This window comes from Taudactylus pleione, unplaced genomic scaffold, assembly GCF_031769625.1.
Source record: "Taudactylus pleione unplaced genomic scaffold, aTauple2 ptg000018l, whole genome shotgun sequence".
NCBI classification, from domain to species: domain Eukaryota; kingdom Metazoa; phylum Chordata; class Amphibia; order Anura; family Myobatrachidae; genus Taudactylus; species Taudactylus pleione.
In genome coordinates, this window is record NW_028284420.1 from 4,599,267 (window position 1) to 4,619,007 (window position 19,741).

The 19,741-nt window shown below is 42.4% G+C and overlaps 1 protein-coding gene across 2 annotated transcripts; it reads left to right on the plus strand.

Annotated features, from left to right (window-relative positions):
* Positions 1 to 6,295: 6,295 nt before the first annotated feature.
* Positions 6,296 to 19,502, plus strand: GOSR2 (golgi SNAP receptor complex member 2). 2 transcript variants are annotated; one of them, XM_088442433.1, is made up of 6 exons: positions 6,298 to 6,482; positions 7,626 to 7,690; positions 10,009 to 10,117; positions 12,494 to 12,626; positions 14,111 to 14,251; positions 17,054 to 19,502. In XM_088442433.1, the coding sequence occupies exons 1-6, from the start codon at positions 6,454 to 6,456 to the stop codon at positions 17,213 to 17,215; spliced, it is 639 nt and encodes a 212-aa protein (XP_088298559.1). In that variant the 5' UTR covers positions 6,298 to 6,453; the 3' UTR covers positions 17,216 to 19,502. The 2 variants fall into 2 exon arrangements, with proteins under 2 accessions (XP_088298560.1, XP_088298559.1); XM_088442434.1 differs by lacking the exon at positions 14,111 to 14,251 and having other exon boundaries at positions 6,296 to 6,482.
* The last annotated feature ends 239 nt before the right edge of the window (positions 19,503 to 19,741 follow it).

Genomic DNA, 19,741 nt, shown 5'->3' on the forward strand with positions numbered 1-19,741 from the left:
GAGGAGAGAGGGAGAGAGGTCAGGGGAGGAAAGGTAGATCTGAGTATCATCAGCATAGAGATGATATTGGAGGTCAAAAGAGCTGATGAGTTCACCTAGTGAGGATGTATAGAGTGAGAAAAGGAGAGGTCCAAGAACAAAATCTTGGGGAACACCTACTGCAAGAGGCTGTGGGGGAAAAGATTAGCCATGAGAGGAGACAGAGAAGGATCAGTCAGAGAGGTAGGACGATAGCCAGGAGAGGGCTGTGTCACGTAGACCAAGGGAGTGAAGGATTTGCAGAAGGAGAGGGTGGTCCACAGTGTCGAAAGCAGCAGAAAGGTCAAGGAGAATGAGCATAGAGTAGTGGCCCTTGGATTTAGCAGCAAGGAGGTCATTGCTGACTTTAGTGAGGGCAGTTTCAGTGGAGTGGAGAGAACGGAAGCCAGACTGAAAAGGGTCAAGGAGGGAGTGAGAGGAAAGAAAGGAAGAAAGGTGGTAAGGCGCTTGTAAACAACATGCTCAAGAAGCTTGGCGGCAAAAGGGAGGAGAGAGATGGGACGGTAATTGGAGAGAGTGTTAGGATCAAGGGTAGGTTTTTTTAGTATGGGGGAGACAAGGGCATGTTTGAATGCAGACGGGACAGTGCCTGATGATAGGGAGAGATTAAGGAGGTGGGCAAGATGGAAGCAGGCAGAAGGAGAGAGGTAGCGGAGGAGACGTGAAGGGATAGGGTCAAGGGGGGAGGTGGAAGGGGGGGGGGAGGACTGGATGAGGGACATGACCCTCTCCTGATACAGGGGAGAAGAAAGTTAGAGTCGGTGAAATGGAAGGAGAGGGGTGATCTGGGAAGAGAGGAGGTTGATAGCAGGGGGACTGGTGGGATATGATGTCCTGACGTATGGAATCAATTTTAGATGTAAAGTAGGTAGCAAAGTCAAGGGCAGAGAGCACGGAGGGGAGGTAGGAGTGGGTGGGAGGAGGAGGGAGTTGAAGGTGGTGAAGAGACGTTGGGGATTTGAGGACTGAGGAGATGAGGTTCTTGAAATATGACTGTTTAGAGAGGGAAAGGGCAACACTGTATGATGAGAGCATAAATTTGAAATGGAGAAAATCAGCCTTAGAGCGTGATCTTCTCCACTGTCGCTCGGCAGTTCGCGAACACTTTTGCAGTTATCTGGTGCATTTGGAATGCCAAGGTTGAGGTGTAAATCTGCGAGGGTGAATAGTGATCGCCGGAGTAACAGAGTCCAGAGCAGAAGTAAGGGAGGTATTGTATAGAGAAATGGCTTGTTCATGAGCCTACCAAGCACTCTGCCAAGACCCCCGGGGCGGCTGCTGTAAGATGAGACAGTGAATGACATGCTAATAATGCACCCTGTTTATCATGCAAACACAGAGGGATGACTAACACTGTATTGACTAACTCCGTATTTCATGTATGCGGCTGTTGGAAAAGTGATATAAGACAGCACTTTCGAAGAGATGAGAGTGTGACAGTGTGTATGTATGAAGTCAGCCCCTCAGCCCCAGAACCTGTCTAATTTAAGAGTGTCCCAGTTTAATGGGACTGTGTGACAGTGTATGGTCCTGATGAAGTTCAAACATAGGCAAAAACCTAATATTTATATACAGATGTGTCCTCATCAGTGGCAGATTCTACCTAGGGGCTGCGAGACTGCAGCCCCTCCCCAGTAAAAATCTGCCACTGCGAGTCCCCAGTGAGGTGGGAATTCCCCATCCACCGGTGTTAGGGAAATCAGCCTTAGCAGGGCAGGCACAGCAGGGAGCAGGAGCCCTGCATGTGTTCTGTGTTTGCAGTGTAGTGGCTTCCTATTGGATGCCCTACCTGCTCATCTCATAGGATGGCAGCCTCAGTGGAGGAGTGTGATATCACAGTGAGATCTGGCTGATCGCTGGCTGTAATGTGCTTCTAGACGGTTGCACAATGTGCAGCCCTGAAAGCCGTTACACTCCAGCTGCACATGCATGTTTTTTTTTTTCCCGAGCCCGGCCTCTGCGCATGCGCAATATACTAGGGACTCTGGAGTACAGGTCATCACTGACCTAAACTACAGCCCGGGCAGTCCCCCGGACTGGTAGAGGTAGGAGCCGCTACTGGTCCTCATACACTTATCTAGCCCTTTTCTGCCATGTTGCGCGAGAAGACTGGCGTGATTCGTATGCTGCATACTTTTTCCAAAGCTTTGCTACTTATTTCTACTACTTTTTTCGCAATCTAGCGTCTTAGGGCCTGATTCAGCTTGGACCGAGTTGCTAATACGCACGCAATTGGCCGATTGTTGCGTACTGTGCATGCTTATGCATCGCAGTGTGCGTACACGAACTGGGCACTGCAATCGGGACTGTGATCGCAGTGACTATGCAGACCCATCGCAGAGCGATTGACAGGAAGTGCCGTTTGTAGGTAATGACAGGGAGTTGGTGGGAGAAACGCAGGCGTGCCAATGCGTTTGAACACCATTGCAGGGACGTGCATAAATTATCCACTGCGATGTCATACGTAGCCTGAGGCCTCATAGCGTGCTCTGGAGTTAGCAAATTCTGAGTAACATAAAAGCTTGTGCAACTGTGTTTGAGGCTGCGATTGTACTTGATTGTACCGATGGTTTTGCAGTCTTTCTAAACATTATGGATGTGTGTAAGGTAAAGTGGGCGTCCTTATGTAGTGCTGTGGCGGCATATCGATCGCAATTAATTAGCATACGATCGCAGTTGAACTGCATGTGTAATCGCAGCTGCGATCGCAATAGCGATCCAAGCTGAATCAGACCCTTAGTTTCGCAAATAGTATACTAGGGTGAAATTTTACTAAGGGTCAATTTTAGGCTTTTGCTTGTTTTTCCTGTCGGTTTTTGCAAACTGACCATTTACAGTCAAAACTGATAGGAAAACAAACAAAAACCTGACTTTAGAATAGTTTAAAACATTGGAGCAACAATTGATATTTTTACATATATGAATATAGGAGCCACAGATTTACTAATGGTCGGTTAGCAAACTAACCTAAAACCGACCTGAAAAGTACAACAATCCGCCAAATCAATAGACTTGCGGCAGGCGAGTTTGCGTTAATTAAGCCTGCACAGATGTGCAGGCTTAATTAGTGTAAAAAGAAAATAAATGATTAAACTGAAAATATTTAAAAAAAAAAATGTTCCCCCCTCAAAATCTAAAACCAGCTCCAGACCTCTCAGCCAAGGCTGGTATTGGAAAATATGGGGGATTCTGTGTGGGGTTCCCCCTATTTTCCAATAACCAGCACCTGGTTGAACCAGCCAGGTGGCTGACGCTATATAAGGGGGACACACAGTGTGGGGTCCCCATGCCATAATGACAACAAGCCCCAAACTGGTCTGCCTGGGGATGGCGTCAGCGCCATGGCTTGTTCAACTTTTACAGTTTACACTAAAGAAGCCTGCACAAATCATAGTGATCTGTGCAGGACGGGGTTGTCGTTGATCTGCTATGGTATAGGGGTGCAGAATTATGAATGGCAAGGGTCACTCGTATACAGCCTACCTTGTGTACTTTTTCCTCAGTTTTGCTCATATTTCCAGCAGCTTTGCACTTCCGTCCTTGCAAATATGCAAATACAGCAAGAGGTCTCTGACTTACTGCTGCATTTGCGATCCCAGCACTGCGATGAAGGTTGCAGGCTGGACGGCGCTGGCCAGCTGAGTAAGCCTCAGTTTATACAGGCTGGCCGTCTTGCGAGGCCAGGAAACTGCATCCGCTGACGCAGATCTTGGCCTTGCCACTTCCGGAAAACGGGGATGACATGCCCATTTACGGAATGCGGAATCAGGCAGAGGCATAGCAGGGGCTGCGTGCGATCACGCAAGACCCCTTCTGTACATGCGCAGAACAGGTCCTGCGCACGTGTAGCTTCCCAATAATTGGGCATCTGCGTTCAGCATCTGAATCAGCTCCTCACTACGCAAATAGTATACTAGGTTTTTTGACGCAAAGGAACTAGTATAAAGTCACAGATTAAGCATAATAATGCATGGTAAGAGTCATTCATATCGGGCCTGTCTTGTGTACATTTTTCTCAACTTTGTTACTTTTTTCTGCTAATTTTTTCTTACATTGTGCTACTTTTTCCTCCCCTTTGTGTCTTAGTTCATTCATCCAATGTCCCCACCTTGCATCCATCCCCTCTCCCCTCTCCCCACTCATCCAAACCCCGCTGACATCCTCAAGATAGATGCTATTTGGCTCAGCGATATTTGGCTCATCACCCTGACAGAAACATCCTGACGGTCCGTGATCAGTACATAAGTACATACAGGCAGTTTTGAATTTGCCACCAAGTTCAGTGATGTCACTGGCAGCGCATGGACCAGTTACTATTCAATGATAGTGGTGCCAGGGATATTACTCTTACAATGTGCATCCCCTAACCCCAAAACACTCCCCAGTCTCAATGTATGACATAAATACCACTAATCCCCTACAGCTCACAGAATAAATTTTGTCAACGAGGAGAAGCCGGCATATTGCTCCACTCAAGTGAAGCCTTTTACACTCAGTACACCCACTGCAGGCAGTTAGTTGACATGTACAACATTATGAAAATCCCTATTTTTAAAATGGAGCATATTTTGACAAATAAAAAAAAGATATTGCAATTTTCTCAAAAACCTTAACTCTAACACCCAAAAATACATAACAAATTTGGTAACAGACAAGTGACACTTACTCAAATCACATCCACATTCAATGCAAGAGGTTCCAGACACATATCCTGTAGGTCAGTGCAGGATTCTTGAACTTCCATGGGATACGGTAGCAGAAGACCCACTACAGTGCCCCTGTTAACACTACGACACCGGATACAGTGCCTCACCTGGGTTTGTGACATTGCTAATTGGACCCTGGAGGACTAGCAACATGCAGTGTGGTCTGATGAGTCATGGTTCCAGTTGGTTCGGGCTAATGGTAGGGTTCAGGCGTGGTGCATACCCTATGAGGCCATGGACCCCAGTTGTCAACAAACCACCTTGCAGACTGGTGGTAGTTCCATAATGGTGTGGGGTATGTTCATGTGGCATGGGTTGGGTCAGCTGAACACGCCATTGACAGGTAACTGCTGCGTTGCATTGCTTGATGACCATTTGCAGCCCATGGACTTCATGTACCTCCACAACAGTGGAATATTCAAGCAGGATAATGCACAGTGTCATCGGTCCCAAATTGTCCACAATTGTTTCAAGGAGCATTCTGGAGGGTTCCGACAACAGGTGTGGCCACCACGTTTGCTCTACATGAACCCAATCGAGCATTTATGAGACGTAGTAGGAGGTCCATTCACACCAAAGATCCTGCACCTACAAATATCAAGGACCTGTGGGAAGCTATCCAGACAGCACGGGTCGACATCTCTGGGAGATCTTGGGGAATCGATGCCACGGATAATTGCTGCACTTTGCTAGGCTAGAGGGGTCCTACACTATACTAGGCATCTATCTTATGACTTTTGGCACATCAGTGTGTATATTATATGCTCATCTTACCTATATCTCTCAAAGGTGAAGTTTTACCATACTTGCCTACTTTTGAAAAAGCATTTCAGGGAGATTGTGAAAGCAGCACCTATTAGCGTGGGGGTAAAGTGGGCGTGTACTGCTACATCTGAGAGGCGTGTCATAAAACTGATTTACATCCACATGTAAATGAGCCCCAAAGCAGTTAGTAAGATCTACTTGCTGATGAAAACACACTGATACTTCTCAGAAAATACATGTATCATAGGGATCATTGTGCCTTATACCCAATGCAAGGAAATTATACTAATGATCCCATTTGAATGTATAGATCTCTGTTTTTTCTTTTATATAACAGTGTCATAATGGGGGTAAGGTGCAATCTGGGAGATTGTTAAACTCTTCAGGGAGACAGGGAGATTGCTGCTATTTCGGGGAGTCTGCCTGATAATGAGGGAGAGTTGGTAAGTATTTTACCCATTTCATAAACTAAAAGTTACTTTAATGTTATTTATGACACTGTATACATTTTTACTGGCATTGAGACTTGCTGTCATACTGGAGCTGAAGGGCTGCATACAGGTCACCTGCATTTTTCTGTAGCCTGTAGCTATGTAAATCAAGTCACAGCTTTAACGTTACCATGACAACAGCCGTAAAGTACCCTGAGCGATAATTTTGTGCTTCATGTCAGAAGAACGCAAACTCTAACCTTCCCTCAGTTAATGAAAGTATTTTTTTTAACATACCAATTAAAAAGAGCAAACGTAACTGGACTTTAACTAGCAGGCAGCGTGAGAGACAGCCCAACGGCGGCAGGGGCCTGATGAATTCGGAACCCGGAAGTGATGACGTGTGCGGGGCAGAGTGGAGCAAGAGAGAAGCGTAAGCAGATGATTACCTATCGTTAAGTAATCAACTGCTGAGCTATCATTGGTGGCTAGAGACAGCAGCAGCAGGAGTCATGGAGGCTCTCTACCATCAATGTAACAAGTGAGTCTGGGTGACAGACAAGTGCAGGGTGTTTTTAGACTGTATAGGGGGTCTGTGGGTGACACAGTTGAGCACCCCCTTTCCTAATATGTCAGCACAGCTATCAGTGCCAGCTCGGTGCTAGTGATCATTGAACTGCCTGCACCAAACGTGACCACCCTCTCCTACTGAGTACTGCTGCCAAATCCAGGTGATCCGATTCATTTCCTGCCTGATAGAGATTTTCAGTAGGACCGGATTTTCATTAGGCAGTGTGATCATGATGTGCCCTGTTACACTGCATTCTCTGGCTGGTGATATTGGACAACACAATCCCTGCAGTTAGGTAGATTTCAGGTTCTCCTATATACTGCAATTTGGACCATTGTGTATACAATTTATATTGTAATTGACAGATCTCAGTATGGGTGGGCATGACAGATTTGGTAAATTAAACTGATATAGAACCTTCACTTGTGTGTGGCCACATTGGGCATATATCCAGCTACTAGTGGACACATTGGTCCAAGTGTAGGCCCCAGCACCCCTGTCAGCTGATAGATTATTGTGTGTGAATGTTTTCCCACCTCATTTCTAAAGCCGGGTACACATTACCCCACCAGCCAATCCAATGCCAGATGGAACAATATATCGGGCAGTTGGTACACCCTGCACGATCCGGTGTCCGACTGGCCGATACATCGTTCACCTGCACCATTCACCTTTCTGCCGTTGGCAGCTGGGTTGCTCCACCAACCACGCATGTTCGGCCGATGGAACGACCCTGATGTCGCTGCCTATAGTTCATACACACTAGATGATCCAGACGATATGTCGGATAGAACAATGACGTAACAAAAATAGAATGTTTATGTGCTCTAGTGTTTCTGTCTTTTATGTGAAAAGCATAATAATAATAATAGCTGTGGGTACCATCAATCTTAAGTTGCATGTTCTGGGTACAAAGATAGTACCTAAATTGACATATCTCATTATGTAATATTGCTGTTATTCTGCGAGATTGTTTGACATTATTATTTTCATCTATTCTACTGTAACTGTGGGTAGCCCAAGAAGAGACCAATTCTTCTTATAAGAATAAAGTTAAACAAAACATATTCTTCTACATATATTTCTTTATGCATTTTATTACTTTTCTCTCAGGCATGTCCACGAAGTTCAGTCTCAGATGGGGCGGCTGGAGACATGTGACAAACAGTCCGTACACAGTATGTATGACGATTATCCATTATTTACAAATGTGACACAGTATTGAACAGTCTATGCACTGTGGAACAATGTATCACTTTTAATACTAATGTACACTAGAATGACTGTTCTCATGTACACCTAATCAAGGAAAGCAATGGCTGGAATGTAAAGGTCTAATGTAAAAGGGTGATCTGCTCCCATATAGGAGATAAATAACATCTAATTAATAGCTTAACATTAAAGCTGCATACACACACAACGATTGAGTTAATGAACGATTTTAGTAAACGATTTTCTACCTTGAAAAAATGAACTAAAATCGTTTATTAAAGTTGTTCATTTAAATGTAATGAATGATTTTTATGAACTACAAATGATTTTTGCATATTAACTTAATGAAAATCGTTGAGTTGACAAGTCTGACTGAACTACAAACGTGAACGCGCATGAACAATAATCGTTCATCGTTTGACTCAGAAAGTGAGCGATTTTTTCAAACGATTATCGTTAAACGATAATCACTCAAAAAATCGTTGTGTGTGTATGCACCTTAAGAGATTGTTTGCTTTACGTGTAATGCAAATGGTTCCAATGTAAAGCTGAAAATAATGTATTTACAGTACATCAATATGTTGATCCATACACAGTCAGCACAAATATTTGGGTAATTGCTTAGGTATGTGTGATGTTTTATGAAGTATTGGTTTACTTACTCTAATATGAATCAGGTTTTCATTATCTTTTCAGAGAACACAAAAGTCAAGGTACATATTAACAATGCCAAAAACTGGTCTCATTAAGTACATGTTTATTGTTAAGCTGTTCAATATCCATTTAAGCATTGCAAAACATGTCTATATGGAGAGAGAAATTGGTTCGGTTCAGTGTTTAATGCCAGGGAAAATCCTGGTCAACTTACCTTGTAATATGGTATCATTAAATATAATATTATACTACTGAAACTGTTACACGTCCAACAAAAAACAAAAAAACATTTGTTTAGTTGCCAAGGCTATTTGAATCTATCGTATTTGGGGGTTTGCTTAATTGAAAAATAAATATATATTTTTTTAATTGGCTCTAGTTCTTGAGATAATGGATAGCAAATAATCGGTAATTTAGCCATAACGTGTGCATATGGGAATCTATTGGAACATTCTAGAAGATGAGACACACAAATATTCGAGGTCCTCACTCCATGATCATTCTAGAATATTCCCCCTCTGTATATAAGGGATCGGCCACCCAGCCAGCAGTTAGATGACAACTGTCTATTCTGTTTTTCTTGTTTTTCGTCCATGTATCTCAAACATTAAACCCAATCTAGCAACACTAATGTCATTTTCAGCATCAGAACCACAAAGTTACCCCAAAATCGTTCTAATATGATTGCCAATAAGATGAGCATGAAGCAGTGAATTAGGATGAAAGCTTTAAGGCTACAGACTCGCATCTTATAGGAAAGCATTCACATGGCAGCAAATCATTATCCTTCCATTTATCCACTGCTCTCATCTATGATGATGATGATGATAAACCTTTATTTATATACCCCCTTTCTCCTAATAGAACTCAAAACACGTTACCTTATTGCAGAGGGAGAGGCAGTCATCTTGAGCATGCTCAGTTGCTATTCTATGTATTCATTCACATCAGTCCCTTCTCTATTGTAGCTTATAGTCTAATGTTGCCGACACACATACCGACTATACTCACGTTCCAACGATGTGTCCGGTTTCCCTTGAAACTCTCCCGGCAGCTCTGCACACGATATGCTGTCCAATCTTCATCCGATCTCCTGCAGCCAGACTTTTTCACAGTGCATTTGAGACTAGATCGTCAGATCTGCCCTACAGCACGGCAGATCTGAAGATGCGATGTGCGACCTGCGGGGGCGCGCATCGTGATCGTGAGTGGGGACTCACTATTTGGTCATTTTTTACCCGATCTGTCGTTCCGATGTGTTGGAGTCGGCCAGATCGGGGAAAAAATCGCTGTGTGTGTGGCCAGCTTAAGTTTCTTTCCTCACAAACACTCACTAGGGTCCATTATTGGCAGAAGCCAATTAACTTACCAGTATGTTCTTGGACTGAGGCAGGAAACTGGAATACTTGGAAGAAACCCACACAAACACATGGGGGCATACAACCTCCACAGAAATTGGCCCCTGGTTGGGTTCAAAGCCATGAGTCCAGCACCGTGAACCAGCAATGCTAACCACGTGCCACCATAATATACTAAATCTATACATTTTAATCAGCTATATGTACAAACTACAAATTATCCACATATTGTGTCTTCTGATCATCTCCTTTTTTTCCTTTTTCCTTTTCAGTCATAGAGAATGAGATCCAAGCAAGAATAGACCAGATCTTTAGTAACTTGGAGCGTTTGGAGATATTTTCCAGCAAAGAACCTCCAAGCAAACGTCAGAATGCCAAACTGTGAGTAGTTCAGACTTCTACTCTGTAATGCTAATAAATGCCATTGTCTATGGTTAAAGGACCTCTAATTGTCACTCTCCATGATTACAACGTTATCTCAAATGTATTCCATTCTGGTAAGCTCCTGAGATGTTCGTATATGTGTAGATTGATTATATTAGAGCCACTTACATGTAAGGATTAAGGGTTATTTAATGATATGTTTACTGTCAGTAAAATGTCTTCCACGTTATTGCCACATAAAATTTAGACTTAAGCTTCATCTGTATAATTTGAAGTCTACTGTATGTATATTAAGTACCGATAAGTATACCAACGTGTTTACTTACCCTAATTTTGATTTCTCCGAATTTCATACACGTGTCCAGTAAAGAAAGTGCTAGCCCTGCCCCCAGTGACATCAAGCCTGGCTGACATTCTTACCTCTACGGAACTATTCATAAAGAAATGTACTATGGGCCCGATTCAGAGTTGTACATTATCACACAGCAGCTGTGTCTTTGCATGCAATAGCCGTGGGATAATTTGCTAATGCCACAGGAGACATCTTGTGTAAATAAATGCCTCCGGTCTGCTTCTCTGATCTGCTGCTTCATCTGAGGACGCAGCCTTCGGGTCACTTGTGTGAACATTGGCTATCTGAGTAACACTCCGGTTACTCATGATGGCCGTGGAATTCACAATTCACACATCCGAGGCCGATGACGCTGCATCGGATGACAAGACACTGGCCTTGGCACGCCCAGACAATGGATAAAACCGCCCCCCCCCCCCATTTTCTGGGATGCTGGCCATCTTTCCTGCCCCAAATCATGCCAATGTCAATCATACTGCGGTTAGGGGGCACTGCGACTGTTTTCCCAGACACTGATCGACACATACAGTACAGATCCTGTTCATGCGCTGTTCGTGTACCTTCGGAGTTGTACGCAAACTAAAATGATGTGGTGAACATGTATGTTTTCCATATTAGTCTTGCTGGTGAAGACAGACACTGTCTTAGTTAATGGAAACTCCACCATACAGACAGTTGTCTGGAGTGTTTGTATTTGGCCTGGTTTGAAGTTAACCTCAGATATGCTACCTGCACTTCCCTGACACCGGCTACTTGTTTATTATTTTATTTATTTATTACCAGTTATTTATATAGAGCACACACATTCCGCAGCGCTTTACAGAGAATATTTGTCCATTCACATCAGTCCCTGCCCCAGTGGAGCTTACACTCTAAGTTCCCTACCACATGCTCACACACTTACACACTAGGGTTCATTTTGTTGGGACCCAATTAACCTACCAGTATATTTTTGGAGCGTGGGAATAAACCGGAGCACCCGGAGGAAACCCACGCAAGCAGAGGGAGAATATACAAACTCCGCACAGTTAGGGTCGTAGTGAGAATCGAACCTACGACCTCAGTGATGTGAGGCATCCACTTGTTCCATCCCCTTATCTATAGCCTCCATTATCCTCAAGATTAATTAATACCAATGTACCATGTTATCCTATCAGGAGCCTACCCAGAAAGGGTTACAAAAAATGCATTCTCCCACTATGAAACGGAAGCAAAAATAATTTCTTTCCAAGTCGATGGTTCAGTGCTCTTAATTATTATTCTTTTTTTATGGTTTGAAAGAAACAAAATTGGCCAGATCCTATCTTCTATTATAACCTGGACTTCAAAAAAGGTACAAATGGTCCAGAATAATAATTTACTAAAGATGGGCCGGGGAAAAGAGGGGGAGGCAGGGAGTGAGAGCTCCCATGCTTGTAAGGCTGGCATGTATGGATTCCACACACACCCCCAGGGCGGTTTTGGGAAGCTTTTAATTGAGGCAGGTCAGAAAGAGGGCACAGAACAGGTTTCCTGTGTATGGTTGTGTGATAGCAAGTTTCCATATTGAGCAGGACTATACCTCTGTTAACCCTTTTTGCTCCACATCATTAATGGTAAGGCTAATATGTTCTATAGTTTGCACTGTAGTTCTTTAGATGTGTATAATATAGTGTAGTATTTATTTAGCATGCAGCTGTTCTTGTTCACATACTCAGCTGTAATATTGTCCTATTCATTTGAAAAACCTTTATATCTGTGTCCGAAGAAGCTGTTCTTTGTTCTTATTTATATATATAAAGGTTTTTATCTGCACAGCAAACTTCATGTTAGTAGGAACATTAAAAGGCTGCAGTAATGTTCCTGGTTCTTCTGAATTGGGCTGTATTACGAATTTTGCATCCATAAATGGCTGCATCCACTGTATGTAGGAGACAGTATTTGTGACATATACCTAGTTGGAAAAGAGGACAGGATGTGCTCCCTGTTAGAACCCATTAATAGCTCATCTGACCCTGTCTGGATTTTTTCTGGTTTGGTAGCCGGGTAGACCAGCTGAAATATGATGTACAACATCTACAAACAGCACTGAGGAACTTCCAGCATCGACGGTACACCCGAGAGCAACAGGAGAGAGACCGAGAGGAGCTGCTGACACGAAGTTACACCACCAATGTAAGTCTTAACCTCAAAAGCTTGTTCAACTTTCTGTATATAGGGCCTTATTTGGGGTTAGGAGTCAGAGCCAATTGCTCCTGGAACAAACCATGTTGCAGACAATATGACTGATTTTTGCATGTAGCTAAGCAATATTGGGCAGCTTTGTTTGAACACTGTAATTTAATATTAAGCTAAGCCATGCCCACCCAATTCTAAGTATATCTGCAAATCTGTGCCCCCTGCAGTGCAGCATGGTTTTACCAAGGTGTAAATTGCATCATTTTGCTATTTCTCTTAACTCTGAATAAGGCCTGTTATGTGGCTGAATGTGGGCATGTACTCATGTAGGTATCCATTTTGTTTCTTTATAATGCATCAGCTTTGGCTGCCCTTTTGAGACCCCTGGCTAAGAAGAGGGTATGTACATTGGGCCTGATTCAGAGGTGTACACACTGCCGATGTTGGGCGCAGTGGACCTTTTTTTTTTTTTTTTTGGTACTGTGCATACATCTAAGTTGCACCGCGCTTGTGTCCTGATTGGGTCCGTACAGAGTCGCAGTTGCGATTTCAATTGCACGCACGGAGAAGTGTATTGAAATCATAGTGGGCGTTTCTGGGTGGTGACAGCGAGGTAGCTTGGCTCACACAAAATAAATGGTCCTTCTTATGGGCGTGTTTTCGGAGTGTGGCGGGCTTGTCAGGGAAAGTGGTTCTGCTCACATAGGAGGCCATTCTGGGACAGAGGAATTGGACGTGCCATAGGGCTGATAGAAGTCTCAATGGTGTGGCTAAAAACACACCTATTGGTATTTCTGCGTCTATGGACGCTGCAATTGGGCGTCTCAGTCCTTGCACATACATACATACGCATGTACAGCAGGGGAGGCGTTTTGTAGTTGCAAATAAGTCGCAGGCGGGCAATCGCCAATAGACACAGAAATGGAAGCGGATGCGTCCAACTCAGAATCAGCCCCATTGTTTTTCTTGTCTGTATGATCTCGTACAGATGACCCTTCTATGAAATGCAGGTTCCCATGTCTAGATCCACAGGGCTTGCCATGTATAGAGCCTTCAGTTGTACATTGTGGAGTAGAACATATGTCATGTACATTCTATTAACTGCACGACAGTAACGCCAAAATTCTTACTGTTTCTTCCTTGCAATTAGCATTCAAAGGTTCATAGGAAACGGCACCCGAGGGTCAGAAGTTGGTTATGTATACTTGAATGTAGAAGTATTAAAATCTGACCCTAACATAGTTCTGTCCCACATAGACTATAGAAATTTGGGTTTATTTTTAACGCTTTTCTTAACTATTGTGTATTTGTAAGCAATAAATGTCAGTAAAGTGCTGTATTATATGGTCATTGACTACACAATGCCTGGATCTGTGGGCTAACTGAGGAGATATCTAACAGTAAAATATAATTTAAAGCCTTTTTTTTGTTTCTCCAAATACATAATCAGTGGGGTCACCCCCTTCCAATTTTTCACACAGGATTCAGAGACCTCAATACACATTGATGAAACCCTCCAATTTAATTCATCCATCCGTAACGCCCACCAAGGGATAGACGACCTCCTGGGGAGTGGGACCAGTGTACTGGAAGGGCTGAGGGACCAAAGGAAGACCTTAAAGGTGGGGAATCTGAGGGCCAAGATTGAGTTCGGGGAATGGATTGACGTAGGAGAAGTAACACACAACACTTTGTCCAACCCAATTTGTATTTGTCCCAAACAGACTGGTCCACCTTGGTCACATGCCTCCCTGTTATGTTCAGGAAACGTGTTTGCCAAGAAGCAGCTTAATACATCCACCTCACTGTACATTGTTATAAGTGCAACGTTGTGTACGTGGTAATGAAATGCATATACACACCACATATTTAAAGGTCTTTGCCCCCTTTTAGAAGACTTATGATTTATTGGTTTGTATGTGTCCTCTTGCAACTTTTTCTACAGTGATTTTCTATAATCCTTCTGTACTTTTATTCATCCATCATCTGGCTGAGTTGGTTACTGATCTTGAGCTATGACACTGCTCTGTGTTATAATTGTATCCAAGTACCAGCTTTTTGTTGTATCCTAGAGCACTAAAACACCTCTGTTTGTTGATATAAATATATGCCTAAAAGCAATGTATTTGGTAAAATGTACAGAAGAGTAAATAGAAAACCAATAAACTAAAGACAATCAAAGTGGAAAGCTGATTTAAATTAATTAAAGGCTAAAACCTATGTCCTGGTCTGTCTTGAACTGGAACAGAGGCAGGGTATGCCATTGTCCTATTCATGGTAGCTTCAGGATGAGTGGCCGAAGTGGTCCCATATACAGTCAGGTCCATAAATATTGGGACATTGACAGAATTTTCATATTTTGGCCTCTATTCACCACCACAATGGCTTTGAAATGAAACAAACAAGATGTGATTTAACTGCAGACTTTCAAATTTAATTTGAGGGTAATTACATCCAAATCAGGTGAACGGTGTAGGAATTACAGAGGTTTCTATATGTGCCTCCCACTTTTTAAGGGGCCAAAAGTAATGGGACCAACTAAACAATCCTAAATCTAACTTTCACTTTTTAATACTTTGTTGCAAATCCTTTGCAGGCAATTACAGCCTGGAGTCTGGAACGCATAGACATCACCAGACGCTAGGTTTCATCCCTGGTGATGCTCTGCCAGGCCTCTACTGCAAATGTCTTCAGTTCCTGCTTGTTCTTGGAGCATTTTCCCTTCAGTTTTGTCTTCATCAAGTGAAATGCATGCTCAATCGGATTCAGGTCAGGGGATTGACTTGGCCATTGCATAACATTCCACTTTTTAGCCTTAAAAAACTCTTTGGTTACTTTTGCAGTATGCTTCGGGTCATTGTCCATTTGCACTGTGAAGCGCCGTCCAATGAGTTCTGAAGCATTTGACTGAATAGGAGCATATAATATTGCCCGAAACACTTCAGAATTCATTCTGCTGCTTTTGTCAGCTGTCACATCATCAATAAATACAAGGGAACCAGTTCCATTGGCAGCCATACATGCCCACGCCATGACACTACCACCACCATGCTCCAATGATGAGGTGGTATGTTTTGGATCATGAGCAGTTCCTATCCTTCTCCATACTCTTCTCTTCCCATCACTATGGTACAAGTTGATCTTTTTCTCATCTGTCCATAGGATGTTGTTCCAGAACTGTAATGGCTTTTTTAGATGTTGTTTAGCAAACTCTAATCTGGTCTTCCTGTTTTTGTGGCTCACCAATGGTTTGCATCTTGTGGTGAACCCTCTATATTCACTCTTGTGAAGTCTTCTCTTGATTGTTGACTTTGACACATATACATCTACCTCCTGGAGAGTTTCTTGATTTGGCCTTCTGTTGTGAAGGGGTTTTTCTTCACCAGGGAAATAATTCTTTTGTCATCCACCACAGTTGTTTTCCGTGGTCTTCCGGGTCTTTTGGTGTTGCTGAGCTCTCCGGTGCGTTCTTTCTTTTTAAGAATGTTCCAAACAGTTGATTTGGCCACACCTAATGTTTTTGCTATCTCTCTGATGGGTTTGTTTTGATTTTTCAGCCTAATGATGGCTTGCTTCACTGATAGTGACAGCTCTTTGGATCTCATATTGAGAGGTGACAGCAACTGATTCCAAATGCAAATGTCACACCTAGAATCAACTCCAGACCTTTTACCTGCTTAATTGATAATGAAATAAAGAAGGAATAGCCCACACCTGTCCATGAAATAGCTTTTCAGTTGATAGTCCCATTACTTTTGGCCCCTTAAAAAGTGGGAGGCACATATTGAAACTGTTGTAATTCCTACCCTGTTCACCCGATTTAGATTTAATTACTCTCAAATTAAATCTGAAAGTCTGCAGTTAAAGCACATCTTGTTTGTTTTATTTCAAAACCATTGTGGTGGTGAATAGAGGCCAAAATATGAAAATTCTGTCAATGTCTGAATATTTATGGACCTGACTGTATGTGCCTATATTAGAGTAGTATAGTGTGTGAGCTTTAATTGGCAAGGTTTAGGATTTCTCCAATGGGAGAGATTACTTGAGAAACAAATAATGAAATACAAAATAGTCTTCGCTGTCTCCACCAAGTCTTAGATGGCGCTGTCGTGGGTATTCTGGTGATTGACGCTCACTGTGAAGGCACCATCGTGCTTGAAAAGGCAGCAGAAGCTTTATATGTGCAACGTTAATTAACGTTTTCCATACCATCTACATATTTTGCTTTTACAGGTTGGTAACTTTACTGAATTGCCTTTCCAATTGCATTTTATACAAGCTCCATATTTGACCTGTTCTTCATGCTTGTCTTCTACATACCCTATGCTTTTCTTCCAATCATTATGTTCTGTTCTCTAACTCTGTTTTACCCCTGTCCACCACCCCTCACTTTCTTTTCCCCCTTTTCCCCTTTATCTTCACAGGGAGCCCAGAAGAAGATTTTAGATGTTGCAAACATGCTGGGTCTCTCCAACACCGTTATGAGACTAATCGAGAAGAGAGCATTTCAGGATAAGGTCATCATGATTGGAGGCATGCTGCTGACCTGTGTCGTCATGGTTCTGGTCATCAAATACCTGACATGAGATGGAGGACAAGCATTCTATTGCACAGACTGTCTCTCTGCCTTCTTTCTCTGCTGCCTTCCGCTACTGTGAAATCTCTATACCACCATTGCAGACAGAGAAATGAGGAAATGTTGTTAAGAAAAAAAGACAGCCTTTTAACCAGAGTCACATATGTTCTTAAATGTATTTAATTACTTCTCCTACTAAACTGCACATTCTCTATTAAAATGAATTATGTGAATGAAGCGCAGGGACAAAAACTTGCTGATGGAGTGTATATTGTGAACTTTACTCTGAGCAGCTGGGTTGGCATTAGCAGAGTAATAGGTAAGTTCTGTAGCATGGTCTGAGCAGTGGTGCCAGATAATTGGGCAGCCACAGAGTGCCCAGGTCTATAAGTGGGCAAGGGAGGGGTCAGACTAGACCAATGCCAAGACTGTGTTTTGGCCTCTCGTGCAGGCAGTGCAGCAAATTTTTCTTCTCTTAGTGCCCATGTAAGAGACCTCCGGAATCTGCCTTAAGTAAAATATACTAAAAGGTTTTCCCCAAGGTAATATTTTGAAATGGGTTGTGATCTGTACCACCTCTTAATATAGCAGTGCAGAATTATACAGTGTGTCTGGGGATATTGGCTCATAGGCCCTTATTACATTTGTGTTTTCATCGCTGATATTTGTGCTGGTCTTTAGTCTGATTTGGATACTGACCGGAGGACCCTATGTGCACGTGGTCTCAACACAAATGCGTTGAAGCACTTCTATGCTTGATGCTGACATACTTTCATCACTTATTCCCACTTGCAACCAATGCTGCTCTATTCCTAGGGGGACCTTTTGAATTATTTCTACTAAACACTTTATTATCATCGTCCACATAAGAATAATAGTCTTAATAGCATTTTTTGCCCTTTAACTACTAAGCAAAATATCTGAATGACATCAGAGTACAGGGCCTGAGTGACTGCTGCATGTTCTGCCCACAATCATTCTTCACAGTGGCACAAAGTTCTTCCCTTCCATCCTGTTAAATGAACCTCAAGTGTTCTGTGTTTAATTGTGATTAATATAATGGAGTGTATATGCTGCTCATAGTTTACAGGTTATGAATAAAATTAGTTGTTTATGCTTCCTCTTTGGGGGAACGTAATAGGGTATGAGTTTGTAAAAGTGCAGATTTTTGGTCAATTTTTCAGATTTGAAGAAGCCTTTTTTTATTTATTTATTTTTTAAAGCAATACCAACCTGGTTTTGATGTTGAAAATGTTGCTGCTGCAAATTGTCGACAGGTCCTCAATTTTACAAACTCCTACGCTATTACAGGGGTAGACAACCTGTGGCACTCCAGCTACTGTGTAACTACACAACCCAGCATGCCATGCCACATTTTTAGCATACCCTTACAGCAAATCTGCGGCAGGGTATGCTGGGATGTGTAGTTCCTGAACAGTTGGAGTGCCACAGGTTGCATACACCTGCCCTATTACATTCCCCCTTGGTCTGCTCTCTGCTATATTTTTGTACCTGCAATTATTTAATATCACACATATCCCTTGCCACAAGGTCATGTCCCTTAGCTATTATTGTGTATGGGGAGAGGATTAACACATCTCAATACCAGGAAAGCTCTAGGAGGTGATAAGGGAATTATGGAGAAGAGAAAGCAACTAATGGAACTGTACTGTGAGCTCTGCAGTAAGACTTGTATTTCTAAACATTTACTTATAAATATTTCAAATTGACGAACAAAATGAAAAATAGGGTTGCAGGCCTTTTAAGTGTATTCTGTATACAAAGCACAGTAAAAGGGCTTAATGCATTGTTTCCCAAACTTTCTTGAATTTCGCCACCCTAGAGTATCAGTATATTTTTCACGGCACCCCTAGGCCAAAACTTACTTTAATAATTTTTGAATTTGTCAATAAGAAAGTAAATGATGCAGCTCTATAACCTTTAGGTTCAGTTATGTGGTGATGGACATGGTTGTGTTTCTGTTTGTCAGCATATTTATGATAGGCAAAACCAGTACTGGTGGTTGCCAATCACATTGAACATAAATAATTTGATATGGTCCTTGCCACCATCCCGGCACCCTTTTTGGGAAGCACTGATTTAATGCAATAACTAATTGCGCAGGAAACGATGGAACGTGTGAGTCATATGCGTAATGAAATAATGAAGAACACTGACTGTGCCTTAACTGCCCAGTCTTGTAACTGCTAGGCTTGCAATGCTCTGACATGCAGATGCCACATTAGATATTTCTATAGTATTTTATTTCTTTTTTTTGTAATAAATTATTTGTAATACTGTTGTCTCTACTCAAATGATAAATGCACAGTATATTGTAACAATATAGATTAGATAATGCACTCCATGTTATAAAGTATAAGGATCTTAGTTACAGAGTTTAGGAGTTCTGAGACATATAACAGCACAGGGTTGTAGGCAGAGATACATAATTCCAAGGTGAATTCTAATATAATAATGTATAATAGGGGTGTAATATTCCCTATAACACACAAACGCTGATGAAGTGACATAGGAA